Genomic DNA, 20915 nt, shown 5'->3' on the forward strand with positions numbered 1-20915 from the left:
CCAAAGCTCCAAAGCAGCAAATAATGTTGAGAAAGATTATCTGTGATGAAAGACCAACTTTTAAAATGATTTTCAATCTGTCATAGGTCAATAGTTTTATAAAATATACTCACTCTTGGATGGTGAAGCAATTCCCATAAGTTTCTAAATGCTTATCCTTGATTTCTCTATTTAATGTGAACCTGCATCAAATAGTTCATGGACCAACACTGGCCCATGGACTACACCTGGAATAGGATGGGTCTAAAGTTAATCATTTCTCCAGGTAGTCTTCGATCTAATTTTTCCTTGGATTTAATATGACCATTGGTAGGTTATTTACTTGAGATACTTTTGCTTAGCACTAGAGAATTCTATTCACTGAGTTTGCTTTAAGTCCTTGGCTTTTATCAGAAGTCATTATAAGGCCACATGAAACATTTCTGCGTATGTTGTAAAATTGCAAGGCCACTGTCTATTTTAAAACTTAGTACCTATTATATAAGTTCCCAAACGAGGCAATGGAAGAACTGCTACGTTCCTACTTTCTGATAAGAACTGCCCTTTGGGGGCCGCCAGATGGCTTAGTTGGTTAGAGCACGGGCTCTGAACAGTGGGGTTGCCGGTTCAATTCCCACATGGGCCAGTGAGCTGAGCCCTCCACAACTAGATTGAAGACAACGACCTACCACTGAACTGCTGAAGGGGCGGCTGGAATGGCTCAGCTGGATAGAGGGCGAGCTCTCAACAAGGTTGCCAGTTCAATTCCTGCATGGGATGGTGGGCTGCGCCCCTGCAACTCTGAAACGGCAACTGGATTTGGAGCTGCATCCTCCACAACTAGATTGAAGGACAATGACTTGGAGCTGACGGACCCTGGAAAAACACACTGTTCCCCAATATTCCCCAATTAAAACAAATAAACAAAAACCTGTCCCTTGGTTTCCTTTTTTTTTCTTGGGTGTTGGAAACGCCAAAGTCAGTCTGATGTTTAATCATGGCAACCGTATTAATTATTATGGCTTGGGAATTCATTCTTTCTCCATTCTAGGATCATAATTTTCTATCTTTATTTTATAAACCAGATAACCTATTATTAGAAGCAACCTCAAATTTGTTTTGGAAAGAGCAGCTAAGATGACAACAATGTCTGAGCTCAATCAAAAAGCTATTTAATGGCTTAAATTTTACAAAACCAGCTTTTACTGAATGCCAGATCAATAAATAAGTTAAAAAAAACAGAGAGACTATTTAACCTTGGACTCCCCAACTTGGTCACTTAAAAAAAACACTGTAGCATTACACTCCTATGATTGATAAAATATGGCCACAAATCTTTGCAGCTCCTCTCATCAAGAGATGGAATCTGTTTCTTCATTTCTTGATTCTGGACTATTCTTATGATTTGCTTTTAACCAACAGAATGTGGCAGAGGCCATGTTGTATGACTTTCAAGCTTCTGTTTCAAGAGGTTTTGCAGTTTCTACTCTCATTGTCCTAGAATCTCGAGACTACCATGCTGTGAATCCTAAATTATGGAGAGGCCGGTAAGCCCGGCCATCTGAGTGAGGCCCCAGGCATGGATGTGAGGCCATTTTAGCCGGTCCTGTCCTTGCTGAACCCTCAGCTGAATGAAGACACACAATCCAAGCAAGACCACAAGGGAAGCAGCCTGTCAACCACAGAATCATGAGAAATAATAGCTGTTTGGTTTTAGGAGAGTTTAACATAATAGGAAACTGATGCAACTCCTAACTTAACCTCTATAACCAATCACATCTAATCTCTGTTTCTGAAATTACTCCTTTGATTCCCTACCTCTAATCTTAGGTTCTCTGACTTACTCTTCATACCATCACTGGTTATCATTCTAAAGCCAGAGTTTTATTCAGGTTGTGTCATTCCTTAAAACCCTTTAATGACTATTTACTGCCCGTAGGGGAAAAGGCCAATTCATGCAGAAGTTTGAGGCCTTCTATAATCTTGCTTTGTTTAACATCTAAAGGTTTATCTTCTACTATATTTTCCACTTTGATGCTGCAATTTCCTTTGGGCTATTTGCCATTCTAAGACTATTGTGCCATTTCCTCAGCTCTTCCACGCCCTTATTAAATCTTATTTATTTTTTCTATTTCATGATTTCTTAGACAAAATTACCTATTTTTCTGCTACCAATTTAGCACTTACTGTTGGCAAGAATGTTAGTGGTTAGTTAAGGATGAACTGCTCCTCCCCAAAGGCCCTCATATCAAAGACATCTTACTTTAATTTTTGTGCCCAGCATTTTTTTGTAGCTGGTACTCATGTTCATTTGTTGAATTTAATTCAATTAGTTCTCACATTTTAACTTAGATTGATATTATCTCGGCGTACAGAAAGCTAAAACATAATGTGAACAACTCTAGTTGAGTTATAAAGGTAGAAGATTGACCTTACCCCTTGAAAAATGCCAGGGAAGGAGAGAAATAACTATCAGACACAGTGATCCTTCACATCACCATTTCCTTTCCATAGTCCAACAAAATCAGCTTAAATTATACTCTTAATAAAATCAGTCCCCTTTAAAAAAGATCACTGTAGGTGTAAGCAAGGGAAAAGAAAGGCAAGTTAGTTTGGGTTAATCCGAGGTCTAAATAAAGTAGGCCTTGTTGGAATATTTTCCAAAACAGCAATTTGCCCACATAAATCAAGATTTAAGTTTTTTGCTGAAAATCTAAGACTGAAAAATTAAAACTAAGACTGAAGTAAATGAACCTGCAAATTTTATTTAAGACGTATTTACTGTAATGTTACTGAGCGGAACAAAGAATTTTAACGCATAAGAAATGGTGTGGGATATAGAAAGGGGACTGGACCTATTCTGTTAACTAATCTGCTCACCTCTCAGGGCTTCATTTCCCCTGTGAAAGGAGGGCGTTGGATTATGTAATGCTTTTTAGAGTCAACTTTTCTTTTTAACAGGACGAGGTTTTGTTTCTGGTTGGAAGAGACAGTTAAATTTAGCCCAATATGCTCGTACCTTAGCCTCTCATAAGTCTGAGACACCTCTGTAGAACCCTTAGGCTCTTTTAAATATATTCTGAAATCTGATTTGAGGACTAAAATTTCTTCTAGCACTGATATTGAAATTGATAAAGCAATTTAATAATTTTAGTGGGTTTTAAAATTCAGCATATTGAAAATAACATATGATGAATAACAAGGAAAAAATGTGATTAATAACTTTGAACATACACTGGGAAAGAGAACTAGAAGGAGCACTATTTAGTACTATACTTAAAATGTTTTAAATCAAGGATTGCCTGAAGAATATCTTCACGTTTGTAAATAACAAGTTTATTGGATATGGTAATAGATTTCACACATAAGGTGGTGAATGGGAGTTTGGGATGAGTAAGAATAAGATGAACCTCCTGTAACCACACATAAATACTCACAAAGGATGCAAAGTTACTATGAAGATGTCTCTTCTGGAGACCTGGTATTGAAAGAGTCAACGCATTGTTTTATAAAACATGGATCTGTCAGAAACTATCATACTAGTTTGTGGCAGACCATAAATTTCTTTTCAGGTAAAAATACCTGAAATTATTAAAAAAAATATATTAATAGAATAAAAGGTAAATTTGATATAAATTGTTTCAGATTATAAGCAAATAAAAATAAGGAACTACGTACTTTCTCTTTTCTTCAAAATCTAACAGTCTCATATTGGATTTTACATTTAATAACTTTTAAATTAAAATATTTATATATTTGTTAAGAAACTACTGCTGTAATATAGCTCTATATAAAATTTACTTTATGATTTTCTAGTGAAATAAACCAAAATAATAATGATATTAAAAAGGTTTTTTTCTCTTTCTTTTCTTTTCCTTTTTTTTAGAGGCTAGTGTTTTTTTTCACTTTCTGAAGAGGATAAATAAAAATGCACATGAAGTAAGGCAGACTGGGAACTAGTTCTCTATGTCCATAAATAACTGCTTCATGGAAATTCGATTAGACACAAGGGAAGAGTACTTATTGACTAAATCCTCAAAACAGAAATCTAAACTAAGTGAAAAAAGGTTATGCACTGATGATGACTTTATAAGATATACTTATTTAGGCTCTTCTGGCTTTGAAGGTAAAAGGATAGACAAGATGACGTGGTTAAGAACTCCTCTACTTTTGTGTTTTTATAATACCATCCCCTCAAAATCAAATATTTGTCAGTACAAATACTATAACAATTGTACAAAAACTAATAAAATATGTTTTCTTTTACTTTGAGTTCATAATTAATTCAAAGTTTTAAGACAGCAATTAACTACTGAAAATCTTTATTTTAGCTAATTGTACACATTTTCTGAGCCTATTAGCTGATGGCCCATTAAGAGTCTAATTAGAAAATTTTAAATTTCCTGTCAACTTGGCAAAAATGAATTTCAAACATATTCTTGGACCTCTTGATTTTTCTAAATTTTATCCACCCTTTATAAATGAACCTCAAATATATTATTTTAAAATATAACAACAAATTAGTTTAACCAATAAACTAATAAGATAGAGTCAGTTCTAGGCACTAATACCTCTCAAATAGAAAGATGGTATTTCTATGGTCACCTTTGAGAATATTTCCTGTTATAAAATCTAAACTGCAGATTATAAATATCAAAACTGTGATCATGAAAAAACAGGATTGTGTAGGTATAGATGCAAGGAAAACAAACAAAAAGGCTTTAATACAAACTCAGAATTAGTAATATAGCCTTCTTTTGGGCTTAGAAATTGAACAAAATAATCAACAAATCTTGAATGTATAGAGCCTAAGTCCTTAACTTATTAGATAAAAATGAAGAAAGCAATTACTAAAAATTTGAATAAAATTCCTTCAGCCTAATTGGAACATAACAGCCATAAAATATCTTAAGTAACCAAGAATAGGAGGTCTGACAATTAAGCTCGTGAACTTGCCACTGTGCGCTTACATTGGCAGCACTGTACAGATAGCTCGGGAAGGTTTCATAACTTTGGTATATCAGTAGCTCATAGCTGTGTTCATGTGGATGTGTGGCGGTGTCTTGCTGAGTGGCGTTCATTATTGTCGTTGTGTGTTTTTGTGAGCCACTGTGAGGATGTCTGAGCTTAAATTAGAGCAACAAAAAAACATCAAATTTCTTGTTAAACTTGGCAAGAGTGGAAGTGAAATCAGGGACATGGCAATCCAAGTATATGGGGATAATGCCATGAAGACTAAATGGATTGTACACATGGATTAAATGTTTTTCTGAGGCGAGAGAATGCACCACTGATGAAGAGGTCAGGGTGGTCAGTAATGAGCCGAAATGACAAAAACAACGCAAAAATTCTTTGAATTGTGCGTCCAAATCATCGGCTGACTGTGAGAAGCATAGCAGACCAAGTAAATATCGAAAGAAAAAGTTAGGAAAGTCTTAACTGAAAATCTTGGCATGAGAAAGGTGTGTGCAAAAATGGTCCTGAAGGAGCTCACTGGTGAACAAAAGCAAAGGAGAGTCAGTTTGCCAAGAAATTTTGGAGAGGCAAGACGATGTTTTGGGCCTTGTTATTACTGGTGATGAAACATGGGTGTACCAATACGACGCTGAAACAAAGATTCGAAGTGTGTAATAGAAGGCAACCATTTCTCCACATCCAAAAAAGTTCCGTCACTCCAAGTCAAGAGTCAAAACGATGTTGCTAACCGTCTTTGATATCAGAGGAAGTATTCATCATGAATTTGTACCAATTGGACAGTTAACCAAGTTTACTATTTGGAAGTGCTGAAAAGGCTGCATGAAAAAGTTAGACGAAAACGACCTGAACTTTTCTCCAACATTTCATGGCTCTTGTATCATGACAATGCACCAGCTCACACAGCACTGTCTGTGAGGGAGGTTTTAGCCAGTAAACGAATAACTGTATTGGAACACCCTCTGTACTCACCTGATCTGGCCCCCAATGACTTTTATTTACCCAAAGATAAAGAAAATAATGAAATGAAGACATTTTGATGACATTCAGGACATTAAGGGTAATATGACGAAAGCTGATGGCCATTCCAGAAAAAGAGTTGCAAAATTGCTTTGAAGGGTGGACTAGGCACTGGTGTCAGTGTATAGCTTCCCAGAGGGAGTACTTCAAAGGTGACCGTAGTGATATTCAGCAATGAGGTATATAGCACTTTTCCTAGGGTGAGTTCGCAAACTTAATCGTCAGACCTTATACATCTGTGCTGTTTTTCTAATTTTTCACTATGATAATAGTGAAATTTATTTAGGATTGAAACAAATAAGATGGAAGCCAACTGAGCTTTAACAGCAATAATTCTTAATAATTTGATTTAGATAAAATCTCAGAACATTAGATTTCATTGGAAGGAAACTTAGATTATTTAGTTCACCTGTCATTTATAGATGAGGAAACTGAGGACTGGAAAAATTTTTTAAATTGTAGGAAATTACATAGCTTTATTAGTAGCAATGTTTAAACTAGAATCCAGTTGAATATTTTTTACACCTTCAATTAACATTAAATAAGAATTAAAAACAAAACAAAACAATTCACCTCAATCCAATTTGTAAGCCAGTAACACTCTGGATCTGTGTTTTCCACTGTGAAGAGAACATTTCCTCTGGGAATGACAAAGCCCTCAGGAACAGCTTTTACTTCTATTGGAAGATGCCCATCATATTTCTGGTAAGAGAGTCATGAATTTATTAATTCACCAAATGATATACAGTTACCTGTTTTAATAAGGTTCTTTATATTTTATAGAATCTAAACTTATTTGATAGAAACTGTCACTACAGATGTCATTATATTGTTAGTCATCCATCTAGTCAGAATATCCTCATCCTGATATAAAATTACTTAACAGCTTAGGCACTGACATTAATTTTTAAATTTCATGTTGTCAAAGTGCTTCTGCTACAAACATTTATCACTAGAAGATACAGATAATTTTAAACAGATCAAAAAAAGGTTGATTCCCCTCACTTTTTCAAAAGAAAAAGAGTGTATTCTTTCAAAAAAAAGTTTATTCCAAGAACATGATCTTTCTTCTAAGTTGGTCATTTTCATCAAAGAAAGGCTAAAGACTGAAAGAGAAAATAAGGGATTACTATTAAAGAGCAAAACAAAATAAAATAACAAACAAAAGAGAGAGAGAGGGGGAGAAAGTGAGCGAGTTCCCTGCCAGTAAAAGAATCTTAAATAGGTTTTTTCTTTATTCTGATAGTAGATCTGAAACCATTTGGTAGTAGATAGACCAAACATTAAGTATACTTTCTAGAGCTTCAGCAATCAATACCCAGTGCCACAATTCTCGTAGGCGAAGAATATATTTGCTACATGGTATGTTACTGGAAATTTAATTATGCCTCCCCTCTTTTAATGTAAAAGCTGTGGCTAACTTTTGGCTAGGAAGGCAAGTTGTATCAAAAATTCTCATAATTTATTTCTGTGATTTCGGACAAGGTAACTAGATAAAAGAACAATCTGTTTAATGAGAAGCTCTGAAGGCCTCAAGATATAGCAGAAAGAATACTACTTAGAAGTCCTGGAGGGTCCTCAAAGGAAGTAGGCGACCTTGGGCAAGTCATTTAATATCTCTAGGTCTCAGACTCTGTGCTTGTAAACTGGGGTTATACAAGATTATCTTTAGAGAACCTATGAATCCCTAAGATTCTCTGAACATAAAATCAAAAGGTTTATCACCCTGGCCACTGGGAATTATATTAACAAGCCTAGCACCTAACTTATGCATTACTATTATTTTCACAACATACCAAATGGGATAAGTGCAGGAGTTACCCAGCAGACTTTACTAACCTTACTTAAGACATGGGAAAACTACAACACAGAGTACTCACCTGACTTCTTCAAAGACCCATAAGTACCAAATAGTAAAACTCAGTATTACAATATAGGCATGAAAAATTTCTAATTATTTTGTGTTTAATAGTCTACAATTGGAAAGACATTTGTTTTTAGAAGTAAATTAATACTTAACATGGAAAGATGCCAATAGATCCCATTCCCAATCTATCTTTGTAATAAAGAGGACATTCAATTCTTATAACTTAATGTTCATGTCTTTGCATGCCCAAAAGTTTAAGCAATAGATCCAAACATGCTAAATATGAATATTACAGTACAAAAGAATAAAAAGCAACTTCATGGATCTGTACCAAACCATTCTAACTATTCAGTAAGGGAAATTACATAGATTTATTGTGTAGTGGTAGACACACAGCATCTGTTTTCTTAGATGTCTACAGTCAAGAAAATAGACCTAAATTTTGAAATTAACAAAAAACCCTGCCCTTTTCTTAATTAGTATATTTTGAAAGGACTAACTTGCCTTCCTAAAAACGTGCTAGTTATTTAAATTATAATTCATTATAACAAATCACTTAGACCTGCTGTAGATTCGAGATACTAATGATTTGCCACTAGAAAAAAATTTTTTTATGTTACCCTTAACTTTTCACAAGAGTGTCTAAAACAGCCATGATATTTGGGTCACTGGCAGAAAAGAATTGTAATTATACATCTAATCTAACAAAACAATAGAGCAAAACATGAAACCATTTTTTACCTCAAGAATGTAGTTCCATCCCTTTTCATTAAACACATCATCTTGAAAATGCTCTTTGTATACCTCTTTGGCTTCCTGGATTTTCTCTTTGGTCACTACTTTACCTAAAAGGATAAACTTTGGTTTACATTTTGAAAAGCATTCTGTCAGTTGCTGAGTTGTCACAGGATTAATGCCTTTAGCTATTTCACCCATTCATGGATAGTAAAACAAGAACTGAGAGGTTAAATAACTCACTGAGTCAAAAACAGAGCCAGCAAAGGAATTTGCACTTTCAATCACTCTCTCAAAGAACGTTAATTTCTTATTTGAAAAGTAAATGTGCAATATAAGAAATTATTACAGGTATGTTTTACAAATCACAGTAAATTAACTTCTAAGATATCTTTTCTATCTCTATTAATTGCTATGCTCCTTAAGTGTGAGTAAGCCTTTGATACAGATGATTTTCCAGGTGAACCTTCTCACTTTATTCATGAAGCATGTCTTCAGGGCTGATGATCCAAAAATTTTCAAAATTATTATATTTTTGCCCCCCAAATATACTTTTATTTAACTTTGGTCATCTGTAAAATGAGGATAATAATAGTAGAGTACCTACTTATTGAGCGGTTGGGAGGACTAAGTGACAACCACTCAATAAGTAAAGACATTTATGAAACACTTAGAATAAGGCTGGCCAATCAATATATTTTAGCTGTAAATAATAATAACTGATATCTTATGAAGCTTTTAAGCTGTAGAATTGAAGCGTGACATGTTTGGAAACTTTATATAAAATCACCAGTGAACTCATTTAAAATATCTTAGGTAGTCTTGCTGTAAAGAAGTATTTTTGCTATCCAAGGAGGTTTTCAAGTCTATAATGTAACTGAATTACCTGATTTTAAAATTGCCAAGATTATGGAAAAAGATTATTATCTGCATAAAATTTAATTTAATCTGTATTCAATTCTGATTATTTTTATTTAAAAAGGTCAAAGATGAAATTTTCCAAAATATATAAAACCCGTGGGAACTGGTTTCCCCCTAGAAACAATATTACAATACTGATTAGAAATAGACTTTCAAGTAAGAAAGTAAAGAAATTATTTTGGGGATTTTTTTGCTTTAATATGCATTTGAGACTAACTTCAGTTACAGGTAGTTGGGAAAAAATAGGGCTTTAAGGTAAAACTGACTAGCATAAAAATATTCTAGTTATAATTGCTACCTAATTCAAAATGAGTTCCCAAGTCAGTAACGACAAATCCTTTTTTTGTTGAATTAATGACTAAAGTCTATTAAAAAACCATATTAGCCCCAGAAAATTAGTGCCTTTTCTAAACTTATTCCCAAACTTGTTTCAGAAAATCTTTTTCATATTTAGAATACAAAGCACATACACCAATTTATAAGATTTAATGATTTAAAATTAACAGATTTTTTTAAAATTCAAGAACCCCTAAAGTAATTAAATAAATATCAAAAATTAGACTATTCAAAAAGTTACTTGAAATAATAAAATATAAAAAATAGAGGGAAAATTATGAAGTTATATAAAAGCAGTGTTTTAAATGTACTAGGACAAATAATACCTTTTAAGTACTTATTAAGAATGTACTGCAGCCCATAAAACACTGTTTCCTCATATTTCACCTTCCTTATTTTGGAGTTTTCTGTCTTCTTTTCACGGCATTCAAAGTAGGAATAAACTTTGCTTGTATTGGGTGGGTATTGTTTATAGTGAGTAACCTATATAAAAGAGAGATACTTGAGTTAGAAAACACCAATAAACTATAAATCACAAAAGAAAGGGCTTCAAATTATTTAAAACCAGAGAACTACACTTATTTGCTATTGATCAGCTTCTTTCCCTGGCTTATAAAAAATAAAAAAATAACTATCATACTTACTAAGATACTTTTAACAGTTCAGTACCTTAAATTCAAAACTACAAGAGAGTATTAAATTTTATAAATAAGCAGACTGAACTTAAGGAAGTACAGGCCTGTAGGCTGCACTTGGAACAAAAGTAAGATGACAGGTATCTCATTAGATCTTGAGGAACAGTCTTCTTTCAGGGGAAGGAGATGCAGCTGCACATACACAATATAAAAGAATGAGCTGAAAGGAGAATTTGGTACTGTTACTATCTACATGTGGTGTGTATGTTAAGTCCATAGTCAGTGACTTCCCATTGCTCTACTTCTTCATCTGTATAATGAAGGGGTGAGAATGCTCTCTTCTAAGTCTTCATAGTGACACTGAAAACCTGAATGAAAGCAAAAGCAGCAGTAGTGAAGAAAAAAAAAGAATCTTGTTTGTAATCTTTCTTTTGCTCAAATTATCTGAGTTAGGAAATAAATGCCTATACAATGCAATATCAAATTCTTATAAGTTTAAAGGTATGAAGAGGTATTATCACAAATTTCTTTTCCATGAATTTGGGTAAGAGTCACTGTTGAAAATTTATGTTTTTGTTTTAAGAAAAGAAAGTGAGTATTCATTATAATTTTAATTTTATTATATTTTAATGTGTTTAAAAAATTTTACCAATAAAAAAATAACTGTATGAATAATGTGTATTTGCCCAATTGAAAGAGTAGGAATAATAACACCATAAAGCTTAGAAGCATTGGATGGTTAATTGGAGTAATGGTGGAATAAATCTCTGCAGATCAATTTTCATGGACTACCACTGTGAACATAAACCATTTTCCTGTTTAGCTCTGATCTCAAGTTTAGGAAAAAAACAACAACATTTTCCTTGTTTGGTTGTATAATCTTAGTCCCAGTAAAACTTGGGTTTTAATAAAAAATTTTTGTACTTCAGCACAAAAATATAAAATGAATATATCACAAAAGCTTAGAATACTTTAGTTGCCTCTCCAATAGAAGGAACTAGCAACTCTATAAAAATAGCACCCTTGTGTTGCTGACAGGCAACCCTGGAGGTGAATCTTTACGTTAATATGTGGTTTGACTGCCTAAGTCAGCCAACAGAGTTAAGAACTTTCTGTTTTGCTCAGGTACAACAGGTATCCATCCATACACTACAAGGTATAGGGAGGCCTCATCAAAACCAGTTTCTTTTAGGTTAGAACCCAGAGACTTACATCACTGTTAAGTTTAAGAAGATTTAAGAAGTAGGCAAGTGAAATAGCTAATACAAAATCCAGAGCAATTAGATCTATTAGGCAATTCACTACAATGCAAAAATAATGTAAATCTACATATGAATGATACCCTAGTAATAAATGATTACTATTCCAACTACTTAAAAAACTGATTAGAAAAAGATACCACCACTTAAAAACGTACCATGTATATAAAAATGAAAATGTCCAGTTTACCATCTAAATAACTCCAACTCTTTTAGTGGGAATAAGCAGTGAGGCAGAATAAAAGTCAATTATGATGAAGTAAAATTTGAAGAAGGGTCTGGATCACATTACACAAGTTTATAAAAAGTCAGATTCATAGTTGTTACTATCAAGTTTGACTGTCTTTACAGTGCAGATACTTAATGGTGCATCTTTATAAATTTACTTTTTCTACATCAGGTTTAAAAGTATTAGAAGGCAACTGAATTATTTTTATTTTCTGAGTAGACCAAGCAGTCAAAATCTAAATGGTAATGTCCCTAAACTATTTAACTCCATGTTGGTCTAAAAGTATACTAAAGTTTCCATCTTACAAATACTTCTGGACAATAATTAAATATGTTTATAATTTTAAAGCTTTACTTTAGCTATGTCCTTTAATTATGATATTTAAAACCTGTGGATAAATATTCAGAATGCCTCCTCTGAAAATAAATGTCATTAAAAACACAAAATTGTCCAGGCTGCTAAATTAGAAATGAAGTATGACTTCTAACATCTTCTTTGAAGAAACTTAAGAGAACTGTTTCAGAATTTAGCTAAAGAATCTAAGTCGTCTAGGCAAACTCTCAGGCAATTAACCATGAAACATAATTTACTATTATAATAACAACCTACTTACTAACACCCAATACTTGTATAGAAGAATAAAATGGTACGTTCATATCTATTTATATTGGCATATAACATTGTTTTAAGAGAAAAAAAATTTAAACAGAGCTTCTTAGCAAATAGTAATATAAAAATACAGTCAATAGATGACATAGTAATTCTAATTTTGCTAGGTTTCCTGTCCTCGTCATTTTACTTTCTGCTAAACTTGTCATTCTGAACTCCTCGGAACCTTAACCAGTAATTGAGATGATGTAGCAGAAATTGAAATTAATAAATTATTTTATAAATAGTTCATGCATTCACAAATATATACTCAGCACCTATCAGACAATGAGTACTTGGAAGTAAATAGACTGAAATGGCTTCTATTTTCACAGGGATGAAAGGTCAGAGAATACTACATAAATGAAAAAATAATTTCAGATCGAAATGGAAGCTATGAAAAATTAAAAGAAAATGATGGACTAGAGAGGGCCTGGGAGACTAACTAGAAGGCCAGAAAAGCTTCTATGAAAGGGTCACATGTAAGCAAGACCTAAATGACAAGGTTACAGGAAATAAGGGACAAAACAGAATGAAGGTCAGAGTAGTTGGTGCTTAGAGAATGGGGAGCAGGAGGTACATGGTGCAAGTCAGAGAGAGATGCAGAGACAAGAACATGTAAGGCTCACAAGCTACAACAAGAAGTTAGAATTTTATATCAAGTGCAATGGGAAGCCATTAGTATGTTTTAAGCTGGAGTATGATCTGATTCACATTTTACAAGGATCACCCTGGCAGTGAGCTGAAGAATGGATTACAGGGTGACCAAAGTGGAAGCAGGAGCATCAGGTAAGAGGATACCTCCAAAGACTAGGTTAGGTGAGAGAACTGGCTCAGGATCTTTGGAGGTGAGGAGAATTAGGCTGATAAACTAGATCTGGAGGACAAGGAGGGGAAGGAATTAAGGATGTCTCCTAGATTTTTGGCTTGAGCAACTGCGTGAATAATGATGCCATATACTGAGATGGGGAAAGCCTTAGAAGAAATGGGTAGGGAAATCAAGAGCTCAGATTCAAATATGTTAATAACGACAGAAAGTTTCATAGTATTCAAAATTAAAGTGAACTACATAAAGGGAGCTCTTAAATTATGTTGTTTAGCACTGCTTTGACTTCTATCACTCTAGAAAATGGTTCTATAAGAAATTTAAAATTTACAAGATGAAGAGAAAATAGCAAATTTCTCACAATATCCTCAGCAAACCTTACTCCGGAAAATGTTTCCTAAACTGGCACGACCTTCCTGCAGCTAATAGAGCACGGCCAGTAAATACTTGTAAATATATGTGTGGTAAAGAATATAGGCACACAGGAAAATGTAGCTCTTTTAATAAAACTTAATTTCAGTTATGTGATTGATTTACTTTATGAAAAGATAAACTTCTAGAAACTGTAATCCCAAGACTAAATATCCTTGGCCCAGGTATGACATTTAAAAAGAAGCATGAGCAATATTTAAGTTGTATAAAACTGTTCTGTGAGAGCAGTCTAACTTTCTCCTGAGCTTCTCTGGATTTCCCATACGGTTGATTTGATCATTCCAAGAGCATTCCTCCCACAATGGGATCACATAATCCAAGAATACCACTAACCCTACTATTCCAGTTACAATTTTATTTTTTATTACTAAGAAATAATTACAAGACAATATTTTAACAATATCTAAGGGCATTCAGAAGAGGATCCTCTCATCCTTACTCTAAAACTTTCTACTTCTTCAAAGCTAATGTGCTAGAAACAGCAAAAAACACAACTGAATTCTTCCTTTTTTTCTGTATTAAGATTTCTCAAGCTCTGGAAATACTTCTGTTTCCCCATTGTTGTGTGGCTTTTGAAGCAATAACAACTTCACAAATACAGCTTAAGGATTTTTGAATTACATTGTTTTGGGGAAGGGTAGAAACTGTAAAACCAGCTATACTCATTATATTGCCTCTTCTCTAAAATCTCCTGACACAGAGTTCCTGGAAACTTACACCTTTTCCCCTACACTTTGAAAAGAGATTTCATCAACCGACAAAGAGGACACCAGCTTCTGCTATTTTTGTTTTGCAAGATATTATACAATCATTACTGACCTAAATTAATTTTCCTATGAAGTATATTCATTATATATGTATTTTTTTATTTCTATTGCCTGAATTTTTCCTATAACTTAAAATAAAATGGAAAAATTGCATCGTAAGAATGCACAGGTAGTCTCTGACATACAAACCATAGCATACCCCACTCCTCACAGGCTCAGGCTGTCATGAGAGCCACTATGACAATACTTAAGTGTCCATTTAGAAAGTGAAAGGGAAGCAACAATGACAAATAGGAACAGCTCAGAGGAAGGCAGTGGGTAGCTGAAGTTCAAGGCAGGACAAACTTGGCCGTAAGAGATCGTCATCTATCCCCAAATCCTTCCCTCCAAAAAGCCCAAACTTTTCAGATTTGTTATTCTGCCATTAAAAAGGAAGCAATATCTTCCTTTTAAAAAAAGCTGCTGGAGGCCGGCCCGGTGGCTCAGGTGGTTGGAGTGCCGTGCTCCTAACGCTGAGGTCACCAGTTCGATTCCCACATGGGCCAGTGACCTCTGCCCTCTACAACTAAGATTGTGAACAACGGCTCTCCCTGGAGCTGAGCAGCCAAAGGTTGGCGTGAGCTGCTGAGTGCTGCCATGAGTGGCCAGTGGCCAGTGTGAGTGGCCGGCAGCCAGCGTTGAATGGCCAGCAGGTGGCGAGAGCTGCCGTGGGCTGCTGTGCGTGGTGGACCAACGATTGCCGATGGACTGCCTCAGCTGGGGGGGAGCGCAAGGCTCATAACACCAGCATGGGCCAGGGAGCTGTGTCCTACAAACTAGACTGAGAAACAACGGCTTGGAGTGGAGGGGGGGAGGCAAAAGAAGGGAGAAGGGGAAGCTGCTTTGGGTGCCTAATCACCATACACAAATCATATAGCCTTTCATAAATTCTCTAAAATCAACTTTCACCCATCCTGGATTGTAAGAGACATCTCGTGTCTTTAGAATACCTAATAGGTCTCTGATATTTATTAAACCAATGATGAAAATATGCTGAATTCTAGATAACCAGTTTACAAATGACCTTTTGTGAAGCAACCCACACTGGACAGCACAGTTCAAAATTAATGTGTGATGTGGTTTAAACTGTTAAGTTCTTTAAGGATTACTATTTGTGCAAAATATTCATAAATAATATAAAATAATGTATTTTATATTAGGTTCAGGATAATATAAATAATAAATAATGTAAAATAATATAAAAATATTTCTATATTTTTTTCAACTACAGCTCAATCAGCAACATCTTCCATTTTAATCTGCTATTAGGTAAAATGTTCAGAAATGTTAAAACTATTCTCTGCTGTAGTTTGTTACAAACATTATCTACATAGAAGGGAAAGGAAGACTGGAACAGAAATACATCTTTTAATGATCCACTGTTATTTGGAAACTGATTAATAGTTATCCCAGAGATAAGTGAAAAGAATGACTTCTCTCATCTGAAAAATTCCAAGTGCTTAAATTTTTAAGCACCACAATGGTTAAGGCCAATCCAAATACACCTTTCCCTAGCTAGCTCAGCACAATGTAAATACAACCCAGTACATAATTTTACTTTAAGCCATTTTGAAAATGATTGAAGATATTAACATTTAAGATTAATTGTCCTTTTTATTTGTACCAAGAACCCAGGATGAAAACAGAACAACCACATTTACCTGTTGTCCTAGTTCCTTATTATGTATAATAAAGTATGAGATTACAGAAAGGGATATATATTTTAAAGGCTCTTCCTTTGGTCCAAATTGCCCTGAACCCTTTGGAGAGGATAAGAGTAAAAACAAAACACCCACATGTTGTCATGCACTTGGACACTATCCCATGTACTTGCAAAAATCCTTTTTATAGTCCTTAGACAACCAACGATCCTTTCTTCAATTTTAGAAAGACATCAACAATATTCTGCTCTCTTCCATCAACACATCTAAAGCCACTAGTTCTCTACTTTAATTGGTCAATAGTTTGTTAAGTACTGATAAGGATATGTAATAACATTCTCGTGTAATTTCCAAATAAAAGTTTCATTCCTTCTAACCTCAAGATGATCATTTGTCCCTTCTATACCCAAGAAGATAAAAAGGCAAAAATGGAATACAGGACATAAGGCCCACTAAAAATGTAAGGAAAATGAAACTTAATGACTAAAATGTCAGTGTGGGATACACAATCCACTTTACTGTACAGCTGTAAATCACCGGTATAAAGACACATCAACCTGACTGAATCCTCTTGAGGGGATTTTTTTGGGGAAAAACGAAAAATCCTACTAAGATGAAAGTCTTCTAAAAAGGTTTCATATTAGAAAGGGGATAAATATACCAGTCTGACTTGAAAATGGACAGGAATAAACATTATTAAACAGATGCGAATTCTAATGGTGAATGAAGTATGTCCTGCTAGGAGATTAGAAAACTTGAAGGTAACTCACTCTCCTAATTAAAGCATCCTAGGAAACAGATGTTAAAGCAATTTTACATTCTTTATGTATAATGGCTAGAGAAACTACAAACTAAAGGAACTTGTATTCCGTTTTGTTTTTAAAAGTTAGACCAGTCAACATACATTTACACTTCCCATTTCAATTAAATCATAAGTTACTACATAAAATTTTTTTTGAAAATTATTTTAAAGATTTTAGTTGAGAAAAGAAATTTAGTTAAGAAAAAACTATGAATGAAACCATTTTAAAATCACTATTTAAAGATATTTAATCACTATTGAAACACCATGATTAAACTAAGAAAACAGAATGGAAGTTTTAGGGTCAAGTAAACCACACGTGATAATACCATGAACTTGCAATAGTGTAGATTTCCACTTTAAAATTCCATTTATAAGACCACTCATTAATGACACTTGGTTCTACTTTAAATAATAACCCATCTAAATTATTCTAAGTAGAATCTTAAGCCAATTGGGAAGAAATGGACAAAACAAAACTTAAGTTAACCGAGATTCTCCAAAATACTTGCAATAGTTAAGGAAAGAAAAAGCAAATAAACAAACAAAAAACCAAAAAACAAATCACAAAAACATGAGAACATTATGCTTTACCACTGTATTTCAAACCATCGTGCTGCTGAAGTAAAACCTAAAATTTACTTCGCACAAGTGGGGTTTTTGGTTTGACATTTCATCTTTTGGCTAACAAAGCTTAGCAAAGTATAATCATATAATTCATATGCCATATAATTTGGAAACTAGGGGAACGAACTGCCATCTTTTTTCTAATCATTCTTTCTTTTACTAATGTGTGTGTTTCAAATAAAATTAATGGGGCAGCTATACATGCAAGTATCCAGTGCGCATGTGAACACAATGTTGTGGCATTTCTCTCTCGCTAAGTTCTCCAGGGTTAAAACTACAGTTCATTTAACTCCTCGTTTCACTTTCCTTTTCACAGAAATCCTGTAGCGGCCCTAAACGGCGTAAGGGCAGATTGGCCTTTGCAACAAGGAGCAAGAGATCACCAGGAGCAAAGCAGTTTGAAACAGAGCCCAGTGGAGTGGGACAGGGGTATCCAGCACCGCTACCGGGGACAGATGTGTCCTCCGTACCCGGGCTACAGGCAGGGCGGAACGTAGCTGGTTACTCCGGCACCCTTACTAGGACCTCGCCCACACCTTCCTGGAGAAGGAGCATTATCTGCCCAGCAAGAGCTGAGCACACCCCACTTCTCAAACCCAGGTCTGTCCCTCCACAGCGGAGCCCTAGGGGCAATTACCTAACTGACCCGCTCCTCGGGCGAGCCCTCGCGTAGGCCAGTTCAGCCCAGCCAGTGACGCCCAAGCCAGCCCGACCCTGGGCCCGCTGCCCCCGCCGAAAGCTGGACCCCCGACTGCAGGCGCACCAGCGGGCAGGCGGCGCCGGCTTGGCCCGCCTCGCCTCAGCCCCTCTCCGTGTCCCCCCACCACGCACTGCCAGGCCCCGCCTCCTGCCGTCCATCCCTCCATCCCTCCTCCATCCACCTCCTCTCCACTGCGGCGCCAGCTTCACCTGCCCAGCGCCGCCACCCGCGCCTTCCCTCCGGGACGCCCCGCGCTACAACCCTAGACCCGCCACCCCCAGCCCCGCAACCTCGCGCTCGCCCCGAAAGCGCCCTCGCCTCCTCCCTCACCTGCCCCCACCCCAAGCCTCTACCTTGTAGGAGTCAGTAGCCAGGAGGATGTTGAACTCGGCTTCTGCCGCAGCATTCATCTCGGACCGGAGTGTGGGGGCTGCGTGCCAGGGGCTGCCAGCCGCCACTGCGAGGAAGGAGAAAAATGGGCTTCACCGCGCTCCGTTGCTCAAGTCCACGCTCGGTCAGAGCAGGGAGGAGGGGCCTGAGGAGGGGCCTGAGGAGGGAGCCGTGACGCGACGCGGAGCTCGTAGTCTGGAGACTCGGCGAGCCTTCTCACCTCGGCCCCCCGCCCCATCACGGGGCCGCGGGGGCGGGGCCGTGAGGGGGCGGAGCGAGCTCGCGCGTGCGCAGAGTGCAGGAGGCGGGGCTGGCGGGGAGGACGTGAGGCACGCGCTCTCAGGGACGCTCACCCCGGGAAGCCGGAGGCTGCGGGGCCGTCCCGGATTGTGACCCGGGCCCCAGACTCGGTTTCATTTCTCTGGCCGGCGGGGCGGGGCCGAGAGGGGGCGTTTCCATCCTCGCTACTCATGCAATCTGTTCGCCAGCCCCGCGGGCACCTTCCCGACCTACCCAGTCCTGGCCCGTTTTCTAAGTGCTTAAGTCACGCCACCCGGTTGGGGCCTGAGGAGCCTCTCCCTCTCTCCGTCTCCCTGTACCCCTCGCGCAGTTACTTACCTTTGTCTCCAGCTTGGATTAAGGCTGGAGCTGTTTGACTCCATTCCTCTTGTCCCTCCTGAGGAATAAGGGCTAAAGGGCCCCTTTAATCTGACACGTCGACTCCCCTTTCCTCCAGCTCTTTGATCCTTTGAGGGATACTTTGGCTTTCCAGGAGAAAACAGCCTGCGTCGAAAGGCAGGGACTGAATTTAGTCCTCACAGATGAGAGGACAAGACCTAATTGAAGCTAATATTGCCGAGAAGTAAACGGCAACAGGCCGAGTCTTTGACAGTGCGGAACTGACTTACCATGATTATAATCGTTAAATTTTGGGAACCGAGTTGGCAGTCTCAAAGAAAAAAGTGAAACGACGTCCGATAACTTCACTGAAATGCTGACGGTGCAATTGCGAAGTTCTCACACAGTGGTTGCGTTTTTGCATAAAACTAAGATTCCCTTTGTCCACGTGGTCAATACCCTGTTTCCCGGAAAATAAGACCTAGCCGGACAATCAGCTCTAATGAGTCTTTTGGAGCAAAAATTACAAGACCGGGTCTTCTATAATAGTAGTAAAATATGACCGGGCATTATAGTAATTTTTGCTCTGAAAGAAGCATTAGAGCTGATTGTCCGGTCAGGTCCTATTTTCAGGGAAACAGGGTAGCTTCTTTTTTTAAATTTTAAGATTTAGGTTTTACAAGATTCAAGTGGCCGGAGAAAAAGCGGTTTAATGAAAACTGGTACAGGAACTTTATATAGACTGTCCTCCAAGTTATTGGAAGTCTCATTTATTGGGGGGTGGGGGCTGTGACTTGAGAGACATTCATCCCAAGAAAACTGACACTTGTTCAATTAAAAGTAACTTTGATCCAGACTATGTTTTGGAGTCAGTACAGATTCGTGATAATCGCCTCCATCCATATATAGATTCAATACAGTCAAAATTCACAGAGGTGTCAAGATAGCTCTAGCACTCACTAAGGTAGTAATAATACATTTAGAATTATTTTTAGCAACAAGGTTTAAGAGAAAGGCTTTTTTTTTTGGGGGGGGGGTGTTGACCCTGTGTTTACTGGGGGAAATTACTTTTAAAGACAAATAACTTTAAAATTTTATTTTGGGAGATTTTGTTAATTTAGTTCAGAAAGGCTAATGATCCTTTTTGCTCCTCTTAATTTGGTGTTTTTCTTCTTCATTATTTAAAATTTCCATAACCTATTTTACTTAAGTGATAAATTATTTTTGCTTAGCTTCCTGGAATCCACGTATGTATAACTGACCATTGTTCTATGCTGCCTTATACAGAGGGGAAAAAAAGGATTCTGATTACAAAGTAGGCTTTGTTTATGGTTGCATTTTTGTTTTTAAAAAGCAAAGTAAACTTTGATCTTGCAGTATTTGAGTCAAATTTGAAGTTTGAAGGTGAGAAATTTAATATTAGTGCAAGTAAAAATATTAATATTATATT

At 36.6% G+C, this 20915-nt stretch overlaps 1 protein-coding gene across 2 annotated transcripts in view; it reads right to left on the reverse strand.

Annotated features, from left to right (window-relative positions):
• NAMPT (nicotinamide phosphoribosyltransferase) overlaps positions 1 to 19724 on the reverse strand; it is a 44509-nt gene extending 24785 nt beyond the window's left edge. Inside the window, exons 1-5 of one of the 2 annotated variants that reach the window (XM_019745377.3) lie at positions 19466 to 19724; positions 18811 to 18914; positions 10159 to 10315; positions 8582 to 8685; positions 6547 to 6675 (exon numbers count right to left, since the gene is read on the reverse strand). In XM_019745377.3, the coding sequence (XP_019600936.1) occupies positions 6547 to 6675; positions 8582 to 8685; positions 10159 to 10315; positions 18811 to 18867 (447 nt within the window). In that variant the 5' untranslated portion in view covers positions 18868 to 18914; positions 19466 to 19724. Of the gene's footprint in view, positions 1 to 6546; positions 6676 to 8581; positions 8686 to 10158; positions 10316 to 18810; positions 19160 to 19465 lie in introns of those variants that run through there. The other variant, XM_088797810.1, reaches the window with a different exon arrangement.
• Positions 19725 to 20915: the final 1191 nt, after the last annotated feature.

The sequence above is a fragment of the Rhinolophus sinicus genome, chromosome 4 (assembly GCF_057876585.1).
Source record: "Rhinolophus sinicus isolate RSI-liver-muscle chromosome 4, RSI-T2T, whole genome shotgun sequence".
In the NCBI taxonomy this organism is placed as follows: domain Eukaryota; kingdom Metazoa; phylum Chordata; class Mammalia; order Chiroptera; family Rhinolophidae; genus Rhinolophus; species Rhinolophus sinicus.